The sequence below is a fragment of the Poecile atricapillus genome, chromosome 15, assembly GCF_030490865.1.
Source record: "Poecile atricapillus isolate bPoeAtr1 chromosome 15, bPoeAtr1.hap1, whole genome shotgun sequence".
Taxonomy (NCBI): domain Eukaryota; kingdom Metazoa; phylum Chordata; class Aves; order Passeriformes; family Paridae; genus Poecile; species Poecile atricapillus.
In genome coordinates this window covers 14,562,676-14,587,756 of record NC_081263.1, presented here as the reverse complement: position 1 = coordinate 14,587,756, position 25,081 = coordinate 14,562,676, and the positions used below count along the sequence as shown (strand labels likewise).

Genomic DNA, 25,081 nt, shown 5'->3' with positions numbered 1-25,081 from the left:
CGGCGGGGCGCACGCGGGGCAGAGCGGCGCCGGAAGCGCTTGTTGGGGACAGCGCCCCCAAGCGGCCGGGAAGTGAGAGCAGCCAGGGCGCGCTGCCGTGAGGGGGAGGGGGGCGGGACCCGCCCGGACCCGCTGAGGGACCGAGCGGGGCGGGACCCGCCCGCGACCCGCTGAGGGACCGAGCGGGGCGGGACCCGCCCGGACCCGCTGAGGGACCGAGCGGGGCGGGACCCGCCCGCGACCCGCCGAGGGACCGAGCGGGGCGGGACCCGCCCGCGACCCGCCGAGGGACCGAGCGGGACGGGACCCGCCCGGACCCGCCGAGGGACCGAGCGGGACGGGACCCGCCCGGACCCGCCGAGGGACCGAGCGGGACGGGACCCGCCCGCGACCCGCTGAGGGACCGAGCGGGACCGGCCCCGGCCCAGGAGGGACCGGCCCGTGGCGGCAGCACCGCCCCAGGCGCCGCTCGGCAGCCCGAGCCCTGCCACGGCCCTGTGGGACACAACCCGTCTCCGTGTGCCCGGATCCCGCCTGAGGCTGAGCCGGCCCGTGTTTCCCCACAGCCTGGAGAGGCCGCCACGGGTCCAGGTGCGGCATCGCTGTCCTTGTCCCTGGTGTCCATCATTCTCACCTGTACCAGGTGTGCCATGGCTGGCCCTGGCCCTCTGTGTACCCATGCCCTGGTGCTCCCCAGGTGTTGACACTGTCCCTTGTCCCAACACGAGCCATGCCTGGGCACCAGCTCCATGCCGACACTTGTGGTGTAGGACAGCAGAGGTGCCATCTGTGAGCTGACAGGCCACCCATGACCCAGCTGCCACCTGAGTGCCTCACTCGTGTCCAGGTGCCACCAAGTGTCCAGGTGTGCCCCCGGAGCAGCCCCCATCCATCTGCTGTCACCACTGGTGTGCCAATGTCAGCCGTGTGTGGATACCAAATGTGTGCCCAGACATGCCCCTGTCCCCTCCTGGCCTGGCACAGCTCAGCACGGCAGGGCCCTGGCCGTGCTCAGTGCTCACCCCCCCACCACCAGGACCCAACACACCTTTTCCCAGCAGAACAACTCCTTTATTTTTCACAACCTCCTGCCTTTGGCCATTTCATTTTCACCATATGAATAGGGAGAGGAATTGCTCAGCATGGAGAGAACCAGGGCTCACCCTGAAGACCTCAGTGGCCAGTTTCCAGCTGTAGCAATGGCTTTGATGTAAGTTTAAGGGAAAATGGTTCTTTCCCAAATGGGTAAAAATAATGTGCATTAGATTTATGTGCTTTTCTCCCTCCTGCCATAATCATGTAATTGAAAATTTGAGCTGCAGTTGCTAATCTCGTCTGAATCAGTTATCTACACAGATTAGACACCTTATAACAGGAACAAGACTAATGTTTTGATTCCAAGCCTCAGGCATGATGATTGGCAGGGAAAAGCAACCCCTGGAAAATCAGACCAGAGGCCAGCTCAAGGCCCAGGTCAGAGTTCAAACCGACTGTGTATGTGTTTGGATTTTAGCTTGTTGTACTTGGTGATCAGGTCCAGCTTGCTGTGCCCCAGAGTCATTCTCTTCTCTGCCCCATATGCGCTGTTCTTTTCCAGCAGCACATCCTCTGGGAACTTGTCATAGCAAGGCATTATGGACTTTTTATCCCGTTTGAGGTGGCTGTATGGGGAGAAAAGGTCAAAATGGCCATGTCCGGGGCTCTGTCTCTTTTCCACCCCATAAAACACATTCTCATTTTCAGCTGGCAGCTCCCCAGAGGTGGCCACAGGTGCTCTCTGCTTCAGGCTGGTCCCATTGCTGCCGGTACCCTCTGACAGGGACTGCAGTGGCTGCCCCGCTCTCAGCGGGGAGCAGTGGCTGCTGTTGGCCTTAATATCCCCCTGGTTACCAGGTTTATTGGAGGAAGGCTCCAGCTGCAGGAATGTCCTTGCTGTTATGAGGTTTGATTTGGGATACGAGGCTGAGGAGGGTTTATTTGGAGGACTGTTTACCGAGTCTGGTGGTTCTTCTTGCTGTTTAGGGCAAGTGGGCTTGAGGAATGTGTCTTCCTTCGCCTTCTTATTGCCAGAATCAGAGCTGGAATCTTGCTTTTCCTGGTGTGCACCACAGCTCAAATTTTTCATAAAGGGAGACACTTTTATGCTCCTGATGCTCACATTGGAAAGGCTGCTGGAGGGGCTCAGGGTCTCAGTATCATTCCCCTGAGTGGGTTTTAGAAGACAGTTGTCAACTTTTGAGGTATTCCAAGAAGAGAGACATGTCCCAGGATCTGGCTCACAGAAGCTGGTCACTGCTCTGGACTCTGCATACAAGTACCGGAATTCCTTGTCAAACTCTGCAACAATTTGCCCACGGAAGTGGGTCACCAGGCCGGTGTGGACTTGGCTGCAAAGCCAGGTGAAACTGCAGGAAAAGAAACAAAACACACATAACTTAAGTTCACAGCGTGCCCAAATGCCTAGCACAGATTTTAACATTCCAGCAATGTATTGCTACCCGATTTGTGTTGTTAAAACTTTCTCTAAGCAGGCAGGTATGAAGGCTGATGATGTTTGCTGTAAGTATTGCTGTGGGATTCCCAAATGCAATAGAAGTTAATTCTTGGCTCAACAAGTTCAGTCCATCCCAGTTAACTGTTCTGAGATCTTTTCTGGGAACTTGTCATATTCTACCTTAAAACCAAACTGGTTTTGCCCTAGGTGGAGAAAAACTTCCATTAATTGCCACCCTGCAAATTTTCCTTACCTATTTAACCCTACCTCTTGTTTGTGCCCAAACTGTAACCTAATTAGCTCTTCCCCAGTATAGCTACAGATTGTAACCATATTCTCCTAATCCTCCTTTCCCTGATTAAACAGGGACATTCCACTCCAGAGTGGGATCCCTGGTCATCCCAGTCATCAGCTGACATTTTATTCTTGCTGTAATCAAACCAGACCAGCAGACTAAAAGTGTCAAATAAACCAGAATTTTCAGAGGTGGCAGTACCAGCTGAGAGCTGCATTATCAGCTGCTAAAGCAAGAAGAAAATAAAATGACAGGAGCTCCAGGAGAGCAATTGTCATGGGAGATTACATTCTCAAGTAAATGTCATTTCAGGACAAGATACAGTCACTGTGTTTTGGGACCTTGGCAATGTTTAGCTCACAAGACAGCTATTTGGGAACTTCTAGTAGGAAACCCATCTTCTGGCTTGTCCTTCAGCACTCTGCAGTTATTATTGGTCAGACTGGTGTTTGGTAAGTTTTACACTCAGCAATCACACCCCCAAAGAGAAACATAAAATGAAAAAATATTCTGCTGCTTCATCTCACGCCTGGTAAATTAGGTAAGAATTGCAAGGTAGTAAAAATATTAAAAGATCTTATGGGTGGCATGAAGAGTACTCAGAAATACCATCCTGGAGGCTCAAAGCAAATGCATCCCTTCATAGAGATATTAGAGTGAAAAAAATCAAACCAGAAACTACCTGGGATGACTAAATGACAGAGGAGAAGCTTCTAAGCCCAGAGAAACAATATTTGAAAAAGGTTGGGTCACACATTGCAAAAGGGGAAAGAAGAAATATTCAGCTATATTTGAGGCACATGGTCTGTGTGCAACAGGGGTGTTCAGATAATTCCTCTGCGTCCCTTTATTGTACAGGAGCTTGGGCTGCCCTGAGCCCCCTTTATGCAGAAGACAAGGGAGGATCAGTCTCCTATTGAGATCTTTGTAGAAGAGATTAGGAAACATCAACAGAGCAGATATCAGCAACTGGGCAGGAGCAGGGATCATTAGCCCAAGAGTGCCAAGGGAATGGCAGGATGAAATAGCTCAGCTCCTAACCAGGCTGTGTTATCTCCCACTTGAAAGGGCTCTGGCTATCAGAAGAGTGGCAGGGTGCTAATGTGATATAATGTTTTTAATGTTCCAGACTATTAAGTCTCACAAATTAGAGAGCTATAAGTTGTGTAGATACACAAATTAGTAGAGACTCTTCTAAAGAATACAATTAATAGCCATATAGGAAATATGAGATAATAGGAAAGTCATCTTTGGCAAAGGAGTGTTATCTCTCAAAAAGCCCTGAGAGTTCTTTGATGAAATCCAGGAGTCCAGACAGGGGAGATTTCATGGATCGACGCTGTCAAAGGTGTCTGTCCCAGGGTACTTCCTGGCTCCCAGGAGTGCGGGTGGCCCCGGCCACATTGTCACAGCATTGTCCCCAGTCCCAATGCTCCCAGCCATCTCCTTCCACAGGTGGAAATGCCCTTCCACCTGTGAGGGGAGAGCACTCCCCCAGCCTTATGACTGTCCCTGCCCCTGATGCCTCTTACCCTAGTCTGGGCATTCCTGTGTCCCAGTTTCCCATGCTGATCCAATGGAGTCCTGTTCACTCTGTGTTGTGACAGTATTGGGAAGGAACCATCCAGGGGTGGTGGCACAGCCCTCCTTGCCACAGCACAGGTTTCCAGGATGGGACAATGTGGTCCTGCCAGTCATGGCTATTCCCACTGCTACAAATTGATAAAGGTATTTTCTTCCCTGAATGGCATAGCCAGGGAATGATTTCTGGTATAAAAATGAGGCACTGGAGGAAGTTCAGAAGTTACAAATCCAATACAGACAGGAAGTACTCACTTGCACAACACAACACCCACATAGACTTTAGAGTTTCTCCTGCTGCAGGCCACCCTGGATGCTAAAAGATCATAGGAGCTTCTAAGAGGATTGTCCTGACGTTATTTTTTCCCTATAACAAACTGCTGCTCACAGCAGTTCTAGGTCACCCTGGGACACCAAGGACTCTAGGAGAGGATGTTTGTAGGACAGGATGCTCTCCCTGGCCTCCGGCTCTCGGGGAGCGGTGCAGCTCAGCCCTTGGCCGGGAGATGGAGGTGCAGGATCACCTCCCGGCCACTCCTCGCAGCACCCCCTGTCCCGGGGCTGTGGCGTGGGCCGGGCAGCAGTGGGAAGAGCACCTGCGGTGTTCCACAGATCCCCGTCTCAGCAGCATTTTCGACGCCCGGATTAGATCCCTGCATACCCCGCTGTACAGCCGTGCTCTGCTTTGGGGTCACGGTGGCCTTTGCCTTTCCTCAGCTGTTTGTACAGCTGACTCTGGGTCTCCGTAGTTGGCCTCCCTGCTTCACCTCCTTCCACCAGACGACATACCAATTTACAGCAGAAGGTTTTTTGCTTCTTTCAGTAGTTTCTCAAACTCATTTCTATTGCTCTTCTGTCACTTGGGCTGTTACAAAGCCATTCTTTTCTTTCCATATACCAACACAAACATCTGTGTTTTGTTTTTGCTCACGGCTAAATGTATGTACACCATAACACTCATTACTAGACCTTTCATTTCAAGTGGCATTTTCTCTGATAAGGTAACAACAACCTGCCTTTATTGCAGCAAGCTCTTTTAGCTTGCTCCCAACACACTTGAAATCATTTCCATTCCTTGATTTTCATCTTTGTTTTGATCCAAACCAGTGCAATGTATTCAACTAATTTGGGAACCCATGTCTGCTATCTCTTATTTCTTATCCATCCTTCCAGCAGCAGACCTTGTAGCTTTCTCCTGGATTCACTTTTTATTTACACACCTGAGGACTCGCTCCTCCCTGCTTCGGTGTGCCCAGCAAGGCTGTACATAACTCATCTCCTGGCAATGTCACTGCCTTGCCATGTGTGTCACCTGGGGTTTCCTTGCTGATGCACTGTGCTTCCCACTCCTTAGCACTCACTTCCTGCTTTATTAGAATTTCTTTCTTGAGGTGACTCCTCATCAAGCTAGATCTGGAAATCCCTCTTCAAAGCTCTTTCCTCTTGCTTGGGCCATGGAAACCTGTGAGTATAAGCACCTTTCTTTGAAATTCCAGGCTTCCTCCCAGCTTCAAACCCATGTAGCTTTATCTGTCCATTGCCAAACACTTGTGTACTTCAGTTTTATTTCTCCTGAAGCCATATGTGGAACCTTTTGCACTCTTGTAAACTTTCGCCTCTCATTTTTCAGTTTCAGCTGCTGTGTCAGCTTCAACCCCAGATCCTGAATTTCTCCCTATAGCAAACACTGGGCTCCTTCCTCTCTGTGCCCATGGCAGGACAGACAATGATACCATCTGTCATTTTCAGCAGAGAAATTTGATCTCCTCTAAGGCAACTCAAACAGCCATATAACTCCCTTTCAGGCTGACAATAACAGCTCTTTTCTCTGGTTCTAGTCTATCCTTCCTGTTCAAAATCCTGTTTAGCTCTATCCCCACTGGCCCTTGGGTTCCTCTCCCCTGCTGAAACAGTAAATATCTTAAGTGCTCAATTAAACACTCAATTTCTCCTGGTGCCCAGAATAAATCTAAATAGCTAGATTTACAATTACATTTAAGATTTCAGATGATTGCTTTGCCTAGATACCTCAATCTAGATTTTTTCCTTAATTTAGAAGAAATATAATGTTAAACATTTAATCAGTGTACGCATAGGCATTGAAGGGTCTAAACTAATTTACCTACATTTGTTTAAGATAAGAGGAGTGAGCTTGGTTTCCATATTTAGAAAATTATGCAAAAATGTTCTTGATCTGTACCAATAAGCAGCAATATATCAGAATAAATTAAACAATCATAGAATCACAGAACATTCTGAGCTGGAAGGGACCCACAGGAATCATTGAGTCCAACCCCTGGCCCTGTCCAGACCCCCCCAACAACCCCACCCTGGGCATCCCTGGCAGCGCTGTCCAAACGCTCCTGGAGCTCTGGCAGCCTCGGGGCTGTGCCCATTCCCTGGGGAGCCTGGGCAGTGCCAGCACCTCTGGGGAAGAACCTTTCCCTGACATCCAGCCTAAATACCCCTGAACAGCTCCATGCTGTTCTTATTGTATGAATTAATAAAACTTGTGGAAGCAGAAGGGCAGTTAAACTATTTCTGCATATTTGGATCCTTTCCTTCATTGCTCATCTCCTCGTTGCAGAGCTGCCAGACTGGAGTTAGTGGACAGCAGGAAGCAGTGGATTGCTACAGAGCAAAGCTGGGATGTGTAGAAAGTCACACAGGGATCACCCACTTCACTTTAAAAATAAATGCTATAATAATAAACTGTATTCTGATAAAAGGACAGGATGGAAATCAGTGACACTTGGGTAAGGAATTAGAATCAATGGAGAACATCTGAACAAATAAAGCTGTGTTTAGAAAAGTGCACGGTGGCTGTACTGGGAACTTTCCAAGCAGAGTGCTGATGGTAAATAAGCCACGTTGAGGGGGTGCTGAGAGACTGAGAAGGCAGAAAGCAGAGGGATAAAGGGAGATCCTGCCAGGTTGAATGGGGGCCACTATGAGGAGAATTGCCAAAACTGCATTTTAGACACTATAAATGACCACTTATTGGAAAAACTAACCAGAAAGCCAGCAAAAGGAGGAATAACATTACCAGTTCAGAGAGTTTCTTTGGGAAGGCCACTCAGCAAAAAACAAACCATGACCTAGCCATATCAAATATTCTTTCAGGACCAAAATAATCCACAACAGTAATACTTAACTTCAAAGAGAAAGTGAGGAATGCTATTAAGAAGAAACTTAAAAGAGTAATCAAAAAGGGTAAATGCTTGGGGTGGCAAGAAGATTGTTTAAAGATGCTAAAGAGTCTCAGAGAAAATGTACCTTTCAAAATAAAGACATTTTAAATCATCAAAAAATCTCACCATAGTTAAAAGGTGCATTAAATGAAAATATTAAAGCAAAGAAATATTAAAGCAAAAAAATGGAAGTCAGCAATTTTCCAATGTGAACCATGGAACAACCTATCATTTTAATATTGAACAAAGTAGCAGAGGAATGGAAAGTTTAAAATGTGAACCTTTTAACGAGCTCCTGGAAAAATACAAACCAGCCAGTCTTATTTCCATACTGAACAAACTGGTAGAAGCAAATAGAGAGTAAAATGATTAGATGCATAAATAACTATAATCATAATGCTGAAGACTCAGCATGTTTTTGTGGAAGGAAGCCATGCCTCAAAAGCCTCTTGCTGATCTTTGAGGGAGGGAGGTAGCACACAGTTGTGCTTGATGCATCAAACTTGAACTTTGAAAGAGATTTTGAAAAGACAATTTTTGTTGTTAGAAAAATTAAGTGATCACGGAGTACATACAAAGGAAAGTCTTCTCAAGAAGTGAGCAGTTGATTAAAGATACAAACACTACCAATAGGTTTAATTTACCCACTGAAAACAAACAAGGTTTGTGCTGGGATCAATGCTGTTTAACATGTTGGGGAAAGTACTAAAAAACTGTAGAAAGTGTCCATGATCAGACCTCATGACAAAATTATTGTGGATAAAAAGAAAACTGGATAAACAGAAAGCACAAGAGGATCCTATGGTAAGGGGGAAATATGTGACAAAATGATGGACAATTAAATGTCAAAAAATTCAAACTCTGGGTACAAGAAATTACTGAAAAACCAGGGATAATTTACCTGGAGAAGAGATGGTGTGATTATAATGGAGGAAGACAAAATCATGGATGCAATCAAGAAAGTAAATAGGAAACACTTTTCTGTGCCCAGGTTATGAGAATTTGGGGACATCAAATATAATTATCTAGCAGTAGGTCTACTGTAAACACCACAGATCACTTCTTCACACAAAACATAAATTAAACTGCATAACCCATTGCCCAAGGGTATCATGGAGGCCAGTCAAGGTGGGAAAGTTTCTTATAGCAAACTGAACACAGAGAAGCACGTACAACATAAAACCCCAGGGTTCTGAAACCTCTGATCCTTGCACAGAGCATTGCTGAACTGCAAAACCTGCTGCTCAGTAAGAATACTCTTACCCTTGTTCCTGTATCATCCTGAGACACCCCTGGTTCCACCCTGGATCTTTGGCTTTACTCAGTAACTTTTCTCATCCTTTGCATCTGGCTTTGCCATCTGCAGGGACAGTAATCTAAATATCTCCTGTACAGGTTGCACTATACCCAGATGGGATATAGAGCAGACATCCCGATTTTTTGCTGTTGAAAGTGTTTCTGACAAATGTTGAACTAATTCCTCTACAAGAGACTATTTCTGTTAGTCCAGAACATCCTGTGCTTACTGGCACAGCACAGAATCAAAACCCTATTCTACTGAAATACTGTCTTCCAGAATTCCAGAAGTTTCATCTCTGCAGAGATCTGTAGAAAGGGTGCACATGACAATCCTCAGTCCCTGCCCTGAACAGCACCAGAAGGAACCAACCTAGAGAGCTGCACCTGCATTTTAAGCAATACCCTGACTCTGGACACAGGGAAATCAGATGTTCCTCTAGCTTGTTCAATCCAGCTGACACATGCTCAGCTTCAGCCATTCAAAAATGAGAGATCCAGTTATGTAATCCCCGCCCCTGCAGTCAGTGGAGATGGATAAAGGGATTTAAAAGATGACTAGATGTGACATGGGTTCGTTATGGGCTCAGCAGTGCTGAGGGAACAGTTGGACTCAAGGCTCTTAGAGGACTTTCCACCTAACCAATTCTATGATTCTAACATCCTGTGTTTACAAGCAGTGATTCACTCCATTGTTTTTAAGTGTCTTAGGATGGTCAAAATACCACCAGACACTGCTCTCCATGTTGTCTAGAGATTTGACACAGTTTTAACCATGTACTTCCATTCATTTTGCCAGAGTTTGATGAAGTGAGACCTCCACTCTTGGAGATGATGAAGTCAACACCAGAGGAGAAGTTTCAGCTTGAAGCTGCAGCACTGATGAGGACACTGCTAGCCTGAGGGTGCAGCATGTGCTCACAGAGAGATGGAAACTGAGAGAAAGGGAGAGGCAGAGCAGTGTTCAAGGAGATCTGGTGGAAAGAGAATAAAAGTATTGCCAGGACAACAGATTCACAGAGCAGGCTGTCCTGAGGAGCTGGACTGTTTGTGAAGGATAATATGATGTTCAACAGCGTGAAAATACTGTGGGAAAGATCTTCAGGTGGAAAAGTAACTAAATAGAGTCTAGTAATAAAAATATAGCACAAGAACAGTAGTCCTGACCCTTTGATCAGAACTGTGGAGAACAATGTTAACTGAGATCACAGAGGCTGCAAAATTAGGATGGGCAACAACAGTGGGAGATTTCATCCATTCAATACACATACAGGTTAATGCTTCACTGGATGAAGCACGAAGAAAAACTTTTTGGAAGCAATAAATGATTACATGCCAAAATTAACTAGTCTAAATTGTTTGACCCACAAGAAAATATGTGATTCAGGATGTGGTCTGGAATGGGACATAAGACTTGGTTCCACAGGCAGAAGTGGAAGAACCTGTTTGTAAGAATGATCACAACACAATTTTAACTCTTTAGTGGAGAGCAAACGAAATAAATGCAGAATGTGGAGGTTCAATTTCAAGAAAGGTAACTATGTAAAAATGCAGCAATCAGTCAAAAAGAGTGGAAAGGGAGGAGACCAAAAATCCCCGTGATGACTGGGGCTGTAGGTTGTTCACAAATGCTGTACTGGCAGTCAAGGAATCAGTGGGCTCATTTGAGGCTGGGTTGTCAAAAGGGTGATGGCAAGGCCACAGCTGAGAACCTCAATTATATTCCTGCATCCATCACTGGTGCTGGTGACACTGAGATGTGTTTCATTCCTGTGTATCAGCATCACCAGAAAGGCCAAGGGCTGACAAGTTTCCCAAATGATATCACCTACAGAGAGGGCTCTGAATGCAGTCTTTAGGCCCACACAGCCCTGGAGCTGCTCTCTGCCCTGGGGCATGCAGAGTATGCTGTGAAGAACAAGATTCCTGCTGGCATGGAGAAGCACAGACTCTTGGAAAAGGACAACAGGGCAAAGGCAAAGGCAGGCCCAGCTCACCAACCTGCTCAAGTTTGTGAGGGAGCCAATGAGCATATGCATGCCCTCAGGCATGGAGGGGTGCAGTGAAACCCCCAGGTTTGCAGGTGATCCTCAGGCCCTTCAGGTGGTTGGATACCTCACTGAAGGTGAGCAAATCCAGAAGGACCTCACAGAACTGAGCAAGTGGACAAATATGTGGCAGATGAACTTCATTAAAGGAAAATGTGGTATATCCATAGGGGAAAATTATCTGTATAATGTTGAACCTGGAACAGCTCAGGAAAGAGCTTGGAATCATCAGCAGCAGTTGTCTGACAGCTCAGAGTGCAATGGTAACTAAAACATTCAGTGAGTGTTGGCCCCTGCCAGCAAGGGCCACAATGACAAACCAGAGTCTGGGCACCTTTTACCCCTCTTGAACACCTCAGTGGTCAGGGGGGGCACGTGCAGTTCTGGTCTCTGAACCTCAAGAAGGAGAAAGTGAGGTCACAGATGGTGCAGAAAAACAGAATTAAAAAGGCTGAGGGATGCAGCAGCCACCATATGAGGAGAAACTTCTGAAAAATCTGAGGTCTTCAGGTAAGAAAAGGGCAGGGAAGGTGGATAAGATGGAGGCTTGGAAAATGGTGAAAGCACTGACTGAGGTGAATGCAGCAACATGCACCAGGAGGTAGATTAATCAGTATTTTGGTGAGGAATATTTCCTCAGTGTCACCAGTCTCTGCCACAGTAGCCGCTGTATTTTCTTACCTGTATGTACCAGCAAGAACTTGGTCACAATCAACCAGGACAAACTTCTCCAGAACCTGGCCTGCAAATTTCTTGCCTGCTTTGCTGTAGTACGTGTCTCCACTCAGGCATCTTATGCGCATGTTCTGAAACCAAAGCAGAGAAATTGGTAAGGGGCCATGTACTGAACTAAACTGAGATGCTCCCTTGTGCATCATGCTGGACTCCCTCAGGCTCATGCTCTGCTCCGAGAGGTAGAACTCAGCAAGGCATTAAGTATTTCTTGGCTCCTACATACCAAATATTTTGTCACACTGCCTGCTTCTACAGGATAAAAAAACAGCAAAAAGTAGCAAGTTGCACTCAGGTGAAAATTCTAGTTTAAAAAAAAACCTTGGGAAAATCCTAAGAGCTTACAAATAATTTCTGTCATATTTAAAACTATCCAATTTCTTCCAAATTATTAATAATATTCAACACCCCACACGAGCTGATGGCTCTGCATTGAACTAAATTTTGATGCATACAGCTAGCTATCTAATCAATAGAGTGTGCTGCTCTGATTTTATACAGTGACAGGCTTAAAAGTAAAACATCACTCAATGAAAAAAGACTTGCAGAGAGGAGTATCAACATTTTAAGGAATTCTTTTTATTAATACATTTTAAAATGATATTAACATTAACTGAAGCAGATCTGATGCTCCCCTGCAAATACTTCTCTGATACAACCTTGGTCTGTAAAACCAACTACCCAGAATAAACTGGGGAATATGGCTCTTGGTATCCATTGGGAGCCTCTTTCATAATGTGAGGCATTTGCCCATAATAGAAGTTATTTGCAGCTCAGGTGAGGAAGGCAGAAGAGCAGAACAGTCACTGGAAACTGTTACTGACCTGCTTTGTGTGATACAGTGCCAAACAAAATATCTGGCGTGTAAATAAACATCCCTAAGGCAACACCTACACGGGGCTGCCAGGTCATCCCTTCCTGCCCTCCAGGCCAGCTCCCCTGACACCTGTAGCACCTCTGGTCCAGCAGGAGCTGTCACCACCTGCATTTGACCAGGCAGATCCCTCTGTGGGCAGCTCGTTCCTGCCAAGCATCAGACAAAGCCCTACAGCAGCTGGTTCGGCGTCGGGGCCGATTTGCTCCTGGCAGAGGTGAGTGCTCAGGGAATGTGGCAGTGCCCCTCTGCCACCCAGCAGATTTCTGGCCAGGCACAGGCAAGGGACAAGCGCCAGCAGCTGGGATTTCCCTGCAGATGTTTCCCACAGGGCGCAGTCCCACTCCCCTTCCAGCCTTCCAAAGATGCCCATGGGCACCCCTGTGCCCCCTTCGCCTGCCTCCTTCGGGGCTGAGAGCAGTCGCCCCTCGGGGTGAGGAGCGAGGCAGGGACCCTACGGCAGCGACTCCTCTGCGGGTGGCTTCCCTCTGCTGTCCCTGCAGGCAGGAGCTGAGCTTCCCTCTGGGAACACCTGCCAGGTGGGAAAGGCTCAGCTCTCACATTGTAGTGAGGGTCTCCAGCCCACCCAGGAGCACCCAGGAGCCCCTCCAGGGCTGCACAGCAGCAGCAAATCTGCTCCTGACCAGAGCCCATCCAGGCTCTCTTGCAGTGGGCAATGGCAGCTGGAAGAGGGCAATGGGAGAGCTGGAAGAGGGCAATCATTTCTGATGCTGCCCCTAATACTGCTGCAGACCCTGTTTTCTGCTCAGGGGATTTCTTGAGCTTCTTCTAGTGATTTGTCTTAGTGGGAAGCCCACCATGATCTCTTCGTCAAGTACTGGTCCAGTCATCTCTTGAGTTCATGGAAACTTCTAGCAAGGACAGAGATGAAGCTTCAGAATTTTGGCACTATAGCTCTCACTTGTTGGCTTTTTATGTCCCAGAACATATCCTCATCTATTCATCTATTCATCTATTCTGTGGGGAAACCTTTTCCCCATAATGACAGTTGTGCACTGGAACATGTTACCCAGAGAGACTGTGCACTCTCCATGATTGGAGATCTGCCAGATGAGACCAGGTAAGGTGACCTCACAGGTGACACTGTTTTGAGTGGGAGGCTGGGCTTGATGACATCCTAAGATCCCCTGCATTAACCTGTGATCCTCTGAAATGACACCACAAGTTGCTGATTCAGACCAAGATAACGCTGGATACTTGGGTAGGTGTTCACCTTGTCCTGTGGCCAGCAGCACTTAGATTTTTTCTTCCATTGCTGAAGTTTTAGTAATACTGGTTCTGACTGGGAGAAGCTTCCTTCCCCCCACTCCTTCCTAGGGAAATTAAAACAACTTCAGGAAAGGGATATTCCATAAATTTGTAACCTTACTTCTTCTTCACTTCCTTTATTCTTTCCAAGGCTGGGTGAGTTTCTGATATCTGGTTCATTTTTATTATCCTCCTCTTCCTCTTGTCAATCCAGACCCTGAATCATCCCAACAAAGTGATAATTCTGCAGTCTTGCAGGAAAGACACCTAGGAACTACTCTTGCTCCATCCAGACAGTAGTTCCATGTTCAGCAGATGGATGATTGAAAACTCCAAGGCTTCTGCTGTCATTACTGCCAATGCTCCACACAGGATTTTCTGATGCTCAGCACTGGAATTTGCCACCAGCAGACTCACATGTTGTTTTCAGAAGTAAGATGCTGGAGGGGCAATTACCCCAAATTCTCCATTCAACCCCAAATTGTCACCAATTATTCCAAATTGAGATTTACCACCACATCCTGTCACAACTTAGAGGCAGGAATAAAATATGTACCCTCATTCCTCTCAGATGTGTGTTCAGCCTGTAGGTCATGGACTGCTTAGGTGCATCAGTGTAAGACACACTTCAGATGGAGTGCTGCTAATGAGTCATGGAATGGGGAGGCAAGTGTTAATTACCCATTCCAGCACATGTCATGACATCAGGCCTAACAAAGAGACATCTTCATGGATATAAACTAATTCTAAATTTAATTTTAAAAATGGCCACCGCTTGGATAAGAAGTAATAAAATATATTTTGAAGAGATGGAATTAATTTGAATGCACCAGGTCATTTCAGTGGGGAAGCTATGGAAGCAAACATGCTCCAGCATGGAGCAGCTTTCCCCAAGAGCTGCCATCTTAAAAGTCAGGATGAAATGGGTCTGGCTTGTACGAAGCAAGACAGGACAGAGCTTCACCTGCACAGTGGAAGAATCACAGAACCATTTAGGTTCAAAAAGATATTCAAGGTCATCAAGTCCAACCTTGTCAACTGGACCAGAGCACTGAGTCCCTCTCTAAAGAAGCCTCTCTAAATTAACCTTTGTGTAGACAGGCTAAAAATTAGGGAAAATTAAGACATCTTAATTGCATCTATTTTGAATATTCTGTAAAACATTGTTTTTGCATTGTCCCTAGCTTGTTTTTAAGCTAGGAATACTTTCAAACTAACTGGAAAATTTCCAAGTGTTCCCTACAAAAATGAAGGGAAAATCCATGAAACTGGTGGCTGGAGTGGAGTCAGTGCTCCAGGGAATCCTGTACACCCAGGGAAGGAACACAGCCATCACTGCTGGCCTTACAGGAATAACAAATGACAACAAAAAACCCAACTTCCATTGGAGTAGCTAGAAATAGGGATCAGCAAGATACTGGGCTGCAAGTTCCTAAGAGAGCTTGTGGCACTGTCACTATCATTTTTACTGTTCATCTGCTCTGGGCACCATACGTTGGGTGATGGGCACCCACTGAGCAGGAATTGGGTTTTTCACAAATCCCTCATGGATCCACAACTGAATTGCAAAGCCTAAAAGCACATCTTAACGTGAGATTTTTAACCTGTGGGTTAGCAGAAGGAAGTGATGGGGTTTGCAGCAGGACATCTGAGGGGACTCACTGCTCCCCTTGCCCTCCCAACTATTGCCCTGCATCAGCTCTGAGCAGAATTTAAATCCACAAGCTGAGGGATATGAATTATGAGCAATTTAAGTCTTGCAATTCTATGTCCTAGAGCAGGGGCTGTGTCCTCTTCCCCCATGTCCGGATGATAGGGGTTCACATAAATGAAGTTTCCTGGCCTCACTCTGCATCTCTGCACTGGCCTAGAAAAGTGTTCAGCAGCTCACTGCACCTCATATGCCCCAACTTCACACTCCCTGCATGAAAAACTGAAATGAGGACCATAAAACATCAATCTGTGGGATTAGGATGCTTCCTCTGTGCATCCAGACAGATCTCAATTTCCCAGAACAAACAGCCTTGGTTTCTTAGCCTGGGACAGGGAGAGAAGGGATAAATTCTGGGGAGAAGGGATGAGTCCTAGGGACCAGGAGGAGGGAACAGAACATAGGGTTAATTTTTATCAATTCCAAGACCTGTTTATCGTATCCAGTGCGTGACTGAAAACTTACTGGGAAGCTGTCCTGAGTAAGAGCCATTTTATTGCACATTTCCACAAAATGCTTCAAGTACTCTTCATCCAGGATCAGGTAAACAGGGATGTGCCTTCTGCTTGAGGCCTCCAGCAGGTCACACAGAATTTCCATGTCTGTAAACAGATCCATCACAATTGCTATCACCTGGCCAGAAAAAGAAAGAGGGGGTTGGGGAAAAGAAACACAAGAGACTGTTGAAATCTCATGGCCAAGTGAATTGTGATTTAAACTATGTGCTTTAAACTATTCAAACCTCCTGAGCTACTGAGACCCTTTGGCCACCTGAACGGAGATGATTCTGGACCTTTGTGTTTAACAGCCCTTACCCCACTGTGGCAGCTAAAATCAAATTTTAATGACTGTGAAGACAATCCCCACCTCCCTCCTGTCTCATCTGCTGTTCACAGAAAGGAAGGGTAACACATGCACAAACTCTGAATTTCAGTGGTGCAACAAGCATGTGTTGCCTTAAGAAAATATGCCAAGAATAAAGAATATAAACAAGAGCTGAGACTGAGCAAAATTATTGTTCAGTCAGCAAGAGTGACTCTATATGACTAGCAGATTTATATGAAAAGGTATGATTTTTTTTCAGGACAGACACACTGCCAGGTGAGAGAGAAGGGATTGTGATAAAGTATGTGCAAATCCTCATTCCAAGATTAGATCCTAGGCATGCCTAGACAAAATCAGAGAATAATGTGTGTGGAAAGGATCCCTTCCCTTTCCCTGCTGGCAGAACTCCTGTCCATGCAGCCAGGGATGCAAGCAATGGGTATGAAACCTGACAGGAGGAGGAAGGAATAATGCTAAGATTATTAAAGTAAAATAAAATTAAAAATAGTAGAAAATAAAAAAAAAATAAAATAAAAGTAAAAATAAAAATATACATATCTCAATAAAGCAAAAATAAGGTCTCCAAGGAGGGGGTTTTAAATAGGGAAAGACTTTTAAAGAGAACTGCCAGTTCTTTAAAGAATGAGGTTGAAAAAGGCCATGGCAATCCATCCCACTGTGGAGATGGAGTGGGAGGCAGCAGACTGTCATGGCTACACAAATTCTCCAAAAACAGGAATGAAAATACAGAAAACAGAAGGTAAGTCATGAGAAGCAGCTACTACAAGTGAGTTGACCCAGGACCAGACAATTCAAAGTACAGAATGATCTGCAACAAGAACAATGCATCAAGGGAAATCAGTCCTAAATAGATTCAGATGGGATTGGAGGCCCTGTTGCTCTGTTCCTCGTGGAATGAAGTTGCCAGTGGACAACACTGAGGGGGCCATTATTTGGATGAGGAAATGACTGTTGGGATCCATCTCTTGGCTGTCACTGTCAGGGACACCTTGGAGAAGGAAGGAACAGGCAGGAGAGCACTTGCTGAGCAGGATGATTTGTCACTGCACTGAGGGTGCAGAGCACCTGGTGACTCAGACCTTGAACCATCAGCAGTTAATACTGAGAACTCATAGGAGATGGGAACACACTGAGGGATAGAAAAGGGTAGGGGAGGATTTACCATCAGGCCAACTTCTTTTCAAAAGCTGAAAAAAATCATGGAACTACTGCCCAAGTACTTTAGTCCTGATCTTTACTGTATCATAGTGAAAAAGGTAACTGGTACTTGTAAATTTGGTTTATAATCCTGACTTATGTTTCTGCACCTACCAGAGAATGTGCAAATAAAGATGACTCAAAACCCACTAAATCTGGAAGTGAAGTTCCAGTAGCCTATTCTGCATCTCAGTGTTCTGTACCACATCTGGCACAAGAAATGCTTGACAGTCAGTCCTGCTGCCGTCATGCCCCCCATGAGGAAAGATCCTGTTTTCCAACACCTTCACTGCCTGTGTTATGTGCATGGCCACAAATGCAACTCTCCACAGTCCAAATCACCCTGTGGACCTCAGCCCTGCAGGGTGAGCCTTCCTTTGCCACTGCTGCTCACCTGCTCCTCTTCAAACCAAGAGCTAAATGCAGAGAATGGCAGTGAGATCAGCCTTTACATGTGCAGTGATTCAAGTTTTAAATAGGAACAGGGAAAACTGCAATCATGACATAGGGCTGATCTGGAATAGCTTCAGAAAAGAGGTAAGGAGCTCCAAGTTTAATTGTCCTTGGATTTGTGCTCTAGGCTGCCACACTGGCCCAGATTGCTCAGTGCCCAGTAGCTCTTCTGCTCTGTTTTCATGAATGAACTGCCTCTTTCCAGGCTCACACCCGTGGCCTCAGTGCTGCCACATGCAGAGCGAGGCCCCTGGGCTTCCCTGTGCTCTCCAGCCCAGTCTTCTGCTTGGGAAGCTGGTTCATCTCAGCCTGTACATGTTTGTACAGAGCCCCAGTGGAGTGGAAGGAACAGTGTCAGAAGGCTGATTCCTGCTCCATTGGGGATTGAACCCTTTTGCAAATGGACAAGATTTCATGGCTCTTTTTTGTCCCCAAAACCCATCTCTGTGATGATGCCCAACACACTGTCATTGGTCTTCAATATCTTGCAGGAGGCCCCAGGCCCAGCTCACCGCAGCGGGGTTTGGGGAGAACCTTCCCAGAGGATGTGCAATCCCAGATATCCACGTGGGACACGAGGCAGCTGTCAAGAGCTAAAAATCATTCCTGCTGTCCAGACCAAAACCACGTCTCCACCCTCTCACCCTGGTCCCAGGAGATACAGGCTGCAGAACCTGACTCCAAAAGGCGCCTCTTTTGTAGCCCTTGTCAGTGCTATCTTCCCAGAAGCTTTATAAGGGTTTGGCAAACTTCTCCCCTCTTGAAATGTGTCCACCTCTCCTGGAGAGCAGTCAGCTCTGGAGGAGCCCTGCAAGCACTGAAAAGCATCTTCAACTTCCCAAATTAATGTTGCTGCTGGTCTATCAGCACAAGGGACCACTGACACCCACAGTATAAAAGGACTTTGCTGCATCTCTCCACACTGTCCTCAGCCAAAGGTCAACTGCAATTTAGCCAAATTACTTTTAATGGGTCACACATCCTCTGATGATGAAGCACCATGAAAAAACTATAGCCCAGACCTTGTGGAAAGCTTCAGACAAGTCCCTCTCAGCCAGACTTTGTCTCATGATATTTGAGCTCATCTCAAGCTTAGGTTTGAGGCAGGTTTGTCCTGGAGACAAGCTAAACTCTGCTTGGGAAGTCAGTGTGACGGAGTCAAGGAAAACCAAAGCTGCTTTGTCCCCAGATCCCTCAAGTTCAGGGGCACTGCCTGTACCCAGGGTGCACAGGAAATCCACACCACCTTGCTTCCCTCTACCAGTGCTTGCAGGCTTTGGCAGGGCTGGTTGCCACAAGTCAGGCTGATCCTCGCCCAAACCGGGCACTGCCAGGGCCTCAGTGCTCACTGTGAGAGGGATGGGGCTGAGCAGGGGCAGCACATGGCACAGAGTAGCCGTGGCAGGCGATGCCCAGGCTGGCTGCAGGTGGCCAGGCTGCGGTGCCAGTGAGAGCCCGGGCAGCGAGGCCAGCTTGTGCAAGCCCTGATAGTCACACCCAGACTTTCCAAAGCGGGTCTCGGCTTGGTCGGGAGGTGGAGCTTGGCTTGGTTGGGAGGCTGCAGCTCTGTTGAGTGTGCCGGTGTGCAGCACAGCCCATGCTGGGCTGGAAGGACACAGCCACAGTGTGCTGAACTGGGGACAGAGGGGAGGCTGTGCCCTCCCTGCAGGGCGAGATGCAGGTGCCCATGTGGGGCTGCTCATTCTAACTGTGCTTATCCATAAGGGCACTGAGATCAGAACATCCTTTTGGAAATCAAAGCAGGCAGCTTTACAATATCATCACATCAACCCCAAAGCCGAGAAATTTGGGGGAAAGAAGACCCTGGAAGTTTTTTTCCCCCCAAACCTCCTAAAGCAATGGGAGTTGAGTATCCAAGTACCATTTGCAATTGAGGCTCCTGACAGCTCATGTCACACATTTAAGGCTTTGGGCATTCAAGTCAATCAAACCTAAACAACTACAAAGCTAAAGCTGTGTCAGTGCCTCCAGCCCCTCCGTTTCAGTGCTGGGGGTTGCAAGGCTGGGGCTGCCTCGGGCCATCCCTGCTCCTCACCTTGCTGATCACAACCTCTGAGCCCATGGCTTGGCCTCGGCAAGAGACTTGGCTACAGAGACACAGCTGCCCCACAGGCTTTAAAAAAGTTCACACCTTGCCATTGTAGGGTTAAATCATGACATTTCCAAACCCACTTCTGGAAACTCACAATTCAGCAATTACTGGAGTCATCACTTTAGGAATTACAGCACTTACCAGAACCCCACTGGGGTTTGCCATCTGTCTGGTTTCTAACAAGCACAGCTGGTTTTACTGGTATTTGCCAATAGCAGTGTGGTTTGGGTTATTACTACAGTGGTGCCATTTGATCTCTTGCTCCCCTGGGGACCATCAGGGACCCTTCTGCCACCAGGCACAGACAGGAGTGCACAGCCAGAGTCCAAGTGGCACAAGAGAGGTGAAAGAAGCAGCATGGACAGTTCAGACCAGATTGGAGCTCATCCAGCAAGAGCAAAATTGTAATAGCATTATCAAATGAAGGCAAAGGTGTGGCTGCATCTTCTTATGTCTGCAAAGAGAAAAGCTCAAATCTGAACATCCATCTTCAAAGAGAGTTGGTTAAATACAGTGAAGGTGAAAGACCAACTGCACCAGCAAAAGATACCCATGAAACAAATGCTCCTTTTACTAATTTGTCAGTACAAATATGCTGTTGCAAGAGATGTCAGCTGACGTTGTTCTGCCAGGGAAAAAGCAAACAGCATTTCAAGACACACTCCCAGTCTACAGGGCCTGGGAAAAACACTTGGGGAATCTCAATATCTTTCCAACCAGCACTGTATATCCCAGGGGAGGAGAAACACTCTACAAGAGGGATCCACAATAAAAGCTGAAAGTCTAGTGGCAAAAATGTTGGAAATGTAGAAACAGCAACTGCAAAGCAAAAAACAGGTGGTTCTCCAAATGGTTCATACTGGCACTTCAAGCAAAGGAAGTTTTTTACCTCTGGTTGCTCTTTTGTCATTAAGACACATAAGTAACATCCTTTTGGATGGTTTGTTGAGCAAAATGACTCACTAAGTACTTAAATATGTGTAACTGGGGTTGTGAATGAGCTGGAATTGTCATCAATCATAGAGTTAATCATGGGAAGCACTGGCCAGAGCTGCTAACCCAGAAGTCAGTAGAACACCAGTAATAAATCAGTAAGATACTTAAAAACTCATTCTCACATTTCACACAGCAGTAAAAAATCTGTGTGAAACCCTGAACTCAAACATGAAGGGCAGAAGATTGTCAGGGCTTTGTCAACCCAAGCAAAGAAAGCAAAAACCTCAGACTGTACTGAAAGTACAATAAAGCATCCATTGCCTGGGCAACTTGCCTGCAGCAACTGAGAAGTTCCTGTGAACTGAGAAAGCAGCAAGATGTTTTTCCTGTGGCTTAAAGGATCGTAATATCACTGAAGATCCGGGACACGTGCTGAGTGACAGGAGGACACTTCTTGGTAGTCATTTACTCTGTGCATTCTGCCATGACTGTGCCTTAATCCCCATTGCTGACAAGGATGGGGTCAATATCACAGAACTTTTCAGATCATTTAAACTGTCATAAATCAGCTGCCTGCAAGAACAAACAAAGCTTTTTGTCACTTATTTCCTGGACTAAAACTTCCTGTAATTACCTATAAGATGCAATAGAAGTTCAGGCATTAAGCAAGGGCTGCTTACAACTAAGCAGCAGCTCATGGGCAAAAGAAAAAAGATCCCCATTCACCTCATATCACACCCAAACTTCACTGATACATGGCTCTTCGAGGATGTTTTAATGCTGCACAGCAATCTGAGCTGCTGGGAATACATAAATGCATTTGCTCAGCTCTGCTGATAGTTATAGAACATCACACTTGAGCTGCAGTGATCCAGGTGATTCCTTATCTCCAGCTTTTGCACAAGCAACAATGAATATAAGGAGTGACTGTGAAGTTAAATAGGAAACTACTGGAGTGATAAGAGAAACTGCCAGAAGCTGACTGGTTAAAGTGAACTTTGCTCTAAATGTTTCCTCAGTATCTCAACACAAATACTACAAGAAAAGATTGATGCGAAACAGCTGAACAGAAACATAAATAGGACAAAGACAAAAGCTGAAAATGTGTCTGAGATAGTTGTCTGAGCTGCTGCTTTCACACAGAGTACAGTGGCAAGGCAAAAGAAAAAACAAGAAGCATAATTGGGTGAATAAATTCATGACAGCATTGTGCTTGCTAGGCAGGCACTGTAATCATCCAGTTTTTATTACATCTGAAGGTTGTAATAACACACCAGAAACTGTGCAATGGGGCAAAATGGGCTGATCTTACTCATCCTCAGAGAGGCAGACATCAAGCCTAGGAGACAGGATTCTAACTTAATTCAAACCACAGGCAGGGATTTTTCAGTCCCACAAATTTACTCAGGTCATATGTGGTGAGGTCCTGGCACAGGTTGCCCAGAGCAGCTGTGGCTGGCCCATCCCTGGCAGTGTCCAAGGCCAGGTTGGACAGGGCTTGGAGCAACCTGGTTTAGTGGAAGGTGTCCCTGCCATGGCAGGGCATGGAATGAGATGGGCTTTAAGGTTCCTTCCAACACAAACCATTCTGTGATTCTTTCTGTGACAGCAGCTCACCAGTGGTATTGTCTTGTCCAGCTTAAAATGATGTCCAGGGCTGGAGAAGAGCCCCGACTGTGCAGAGGTAGCAGGGCTGGCTGGGACACAGAGCCAGGGACCCTGCAGGCCCTGCCATGCACCCACACCGGGCTCTGGGACTGCTCTGCATCCCTGCAGCCGTGGACACAGAGAGCCTGCAAGGGCACTGCCTGGATGGCATGAAATCCCAGGCAGAAAGAAATTACAAGAAAGGAAAGGAGCAGGAACAGCTACAGGTCTGCTGCAGAAAAAGCAATCCCATCATGAGAGACATGTAGAGAGCAGCGACAGCGTGGAGCGTGTGGTTACAGGTGTGGGAGCAGCCACCAGCCCTGGGCGCTGTGGCACAAGGCTCCCCTCAAGGGACACAGCTCTGTACGTACCGTCCGTGCCCGGCTGATCAGAGACCGGACCAAATCCTTAATGCTGTTCGTTTTGTTTCTTTGGAAAATCACAGTGGCTTGAGTCTGGCCAGACACAGTGAGGAGTGGTGTCCCTGGCCACCCCAGCTCCAGCTCCGGAGGGTGCACATCAGACATGAGGGGGAAGTAGGTGCCTGATGTTAGTTCAGAGTTGAGGGAGAACCTGTCTCCAGTGTCTGCCTCACCAGGGTCAGCTTCTTTGTCTTTCATTGCACCGGGGTCTGGGAAGCTTTGGTTCCTCTGATGGCTGATATACTCCATGTCCAAGGTGGAAAGAAATGGCAGCTCCCTCTCCTCAGCGATGGCGCTCAGGTAGCCGCGCTCCCCCTGCTCAAGAAAGGCATCGATGGCCAGCCTGGCTGTCTCGCTGTGCTGGAGCACCAGCGGGGTGGGCTCCCTCCACCACGGCTTCTTCAGCTGTTCCAGGCGGCTCTTCAGTGGCCCAGACACCCCTTGCTGGCTCCCATAGCTGCGGTGGAGCTGGGGCCTCACCTCGACTGCCAGGTAATTGAACATGACTGGAAGTGCTGATGCCGAGAGGTGTCTCTCCTGCTGGGTTAGTCCTGTGTCCGTCTTCAGGTGTTTTCTGCCCCTCCTGCACACCTGAGCTCCTCCCAACTGGTTCCTTCAGGACTCAGCATAAGCTCAACTCCTTAATCACCAGGTTCAGCCTCCCACACCGAGGGAGGAGCCGGCTTTCCCCAGCTCCCTCACCCGACTTCCCCAGACACACACCTGATACTGGGTGCCCAGAATGTCCCTTTTGCAAGGGGCAGAATATCAGCTCTTCAAGGTGTTTCTTCCTTTTCCTTGTAACTGATTAATGTACTGTCCTCCCCTCCCCTCCCCTTCCCTTCCCTTCCCTAGAGAGGTCCCCACCCTTGGCCTAGCAGGCTCTAACCTGTTTTGTCCCTCACTGTGCTCACAGTGGAAATGCAGATGCTGGAACTTGTTCCTGCTTGAAATTTGTTCCAAATCAAACACACTGCTTAGTGTCAGTTATAATGAAACACAAATATCCCAAGTGGGTAATCAGACTAGGCAAAGAAACTTACTCATCCCTGAGCCACAGACAATGTTCCTCCTTAGCATTTCTTGGGAGCTTGGCTCTTCTACACCAGCATCTGGCAGAGAAGCCAGAACATTCTATTTTTTGACACACAGAGTCATGGTGTTTGTAGGAATCACAGCAGGAATCTTGGTCATTAGGTACTGCAGGTGAGAAGAGCAGTATTTCATGTGCTCTTTTAACGTCTCCCTGGAAATCCTTCGAGGTCATTCAGCCTTAGGAGTCTGGTGCTGTGTGAATGATGATACTGCCCACATGCTGCTTATTGGGGATTAGTTAACTCCAGCTTCCCAAAAGCATCATGGAGTTATTTTTGGAGGAACAGTACAGGCAGACATTGCTATGTGAATTAAAGCACAGTGTAAGAACACACCACGAGAACACAACACGTGAAGAACTGCAGAGGAGCAGAGATCAGCTCATCCCAGAGCTACTGAACTCCACACAGGCAACTAGGGAATGAAGGTCTGGCTGGAGAGCTATGTGATCAATTGGTCTTTTATCAACAAAATTGCCTGAGAATAAATTCCATTAAGTCATATAAAAGCTAAATGTGTGCCCTGGAATAATCATGAGACAATAGTCAGTGGAGAGGGATGGCCATGCCTGAGTGTGAACCTCACATCCAGACACCAGGCTCTAAGTCAGGTGGGATGAATCATGTCCCCAAGGGACTACCACTCTCCAGGGACTACAGCTGAGTGGGATGATTAGTTTGGAGTAGCTGTCTAGTGTCTAGATGCCTGAAGTCAGGATGAAGCCTCAGCAGGACTGCAAATGGCAAGAACATTGCATTGATTGAACCAGAAAACAGAAGTTGGCTGCCAGTTGGCTGTGATGCAGTGAGTAAGGACAAAGAGGGGGTGGGACATAATGATAACAAAACTGCTGGCAAAGAAGTGTTACAGGTGAAATT

General features: G+C 47.0%; 1 protein-coding gene across 1 annotated transcript; it reads right to left on the bottom strand.

Moving 5' to 3' along the window:
• Positions 1-801: 801 nt before the first annotated feature.
• FAM83C (family with sequence similarity 83 member C) lies at positions 802-23,927 on the bottom strand. The gene is given in 5 exon segments (XM_058850639.1): positions 802-2,405; positions 11,587-11,711; positions 15,957-16,124; positions 23,058-23,690; positions 23,693-23,927. Coding segments are annotated over 5 exon segments (1,902 nt in total). The 5' UTR covers positions 23,738-23,927; the 3' UTR covers positions 802-1,474.
• Positions 23,928-25,081: the final 1,154 nt, after the last annotated feature.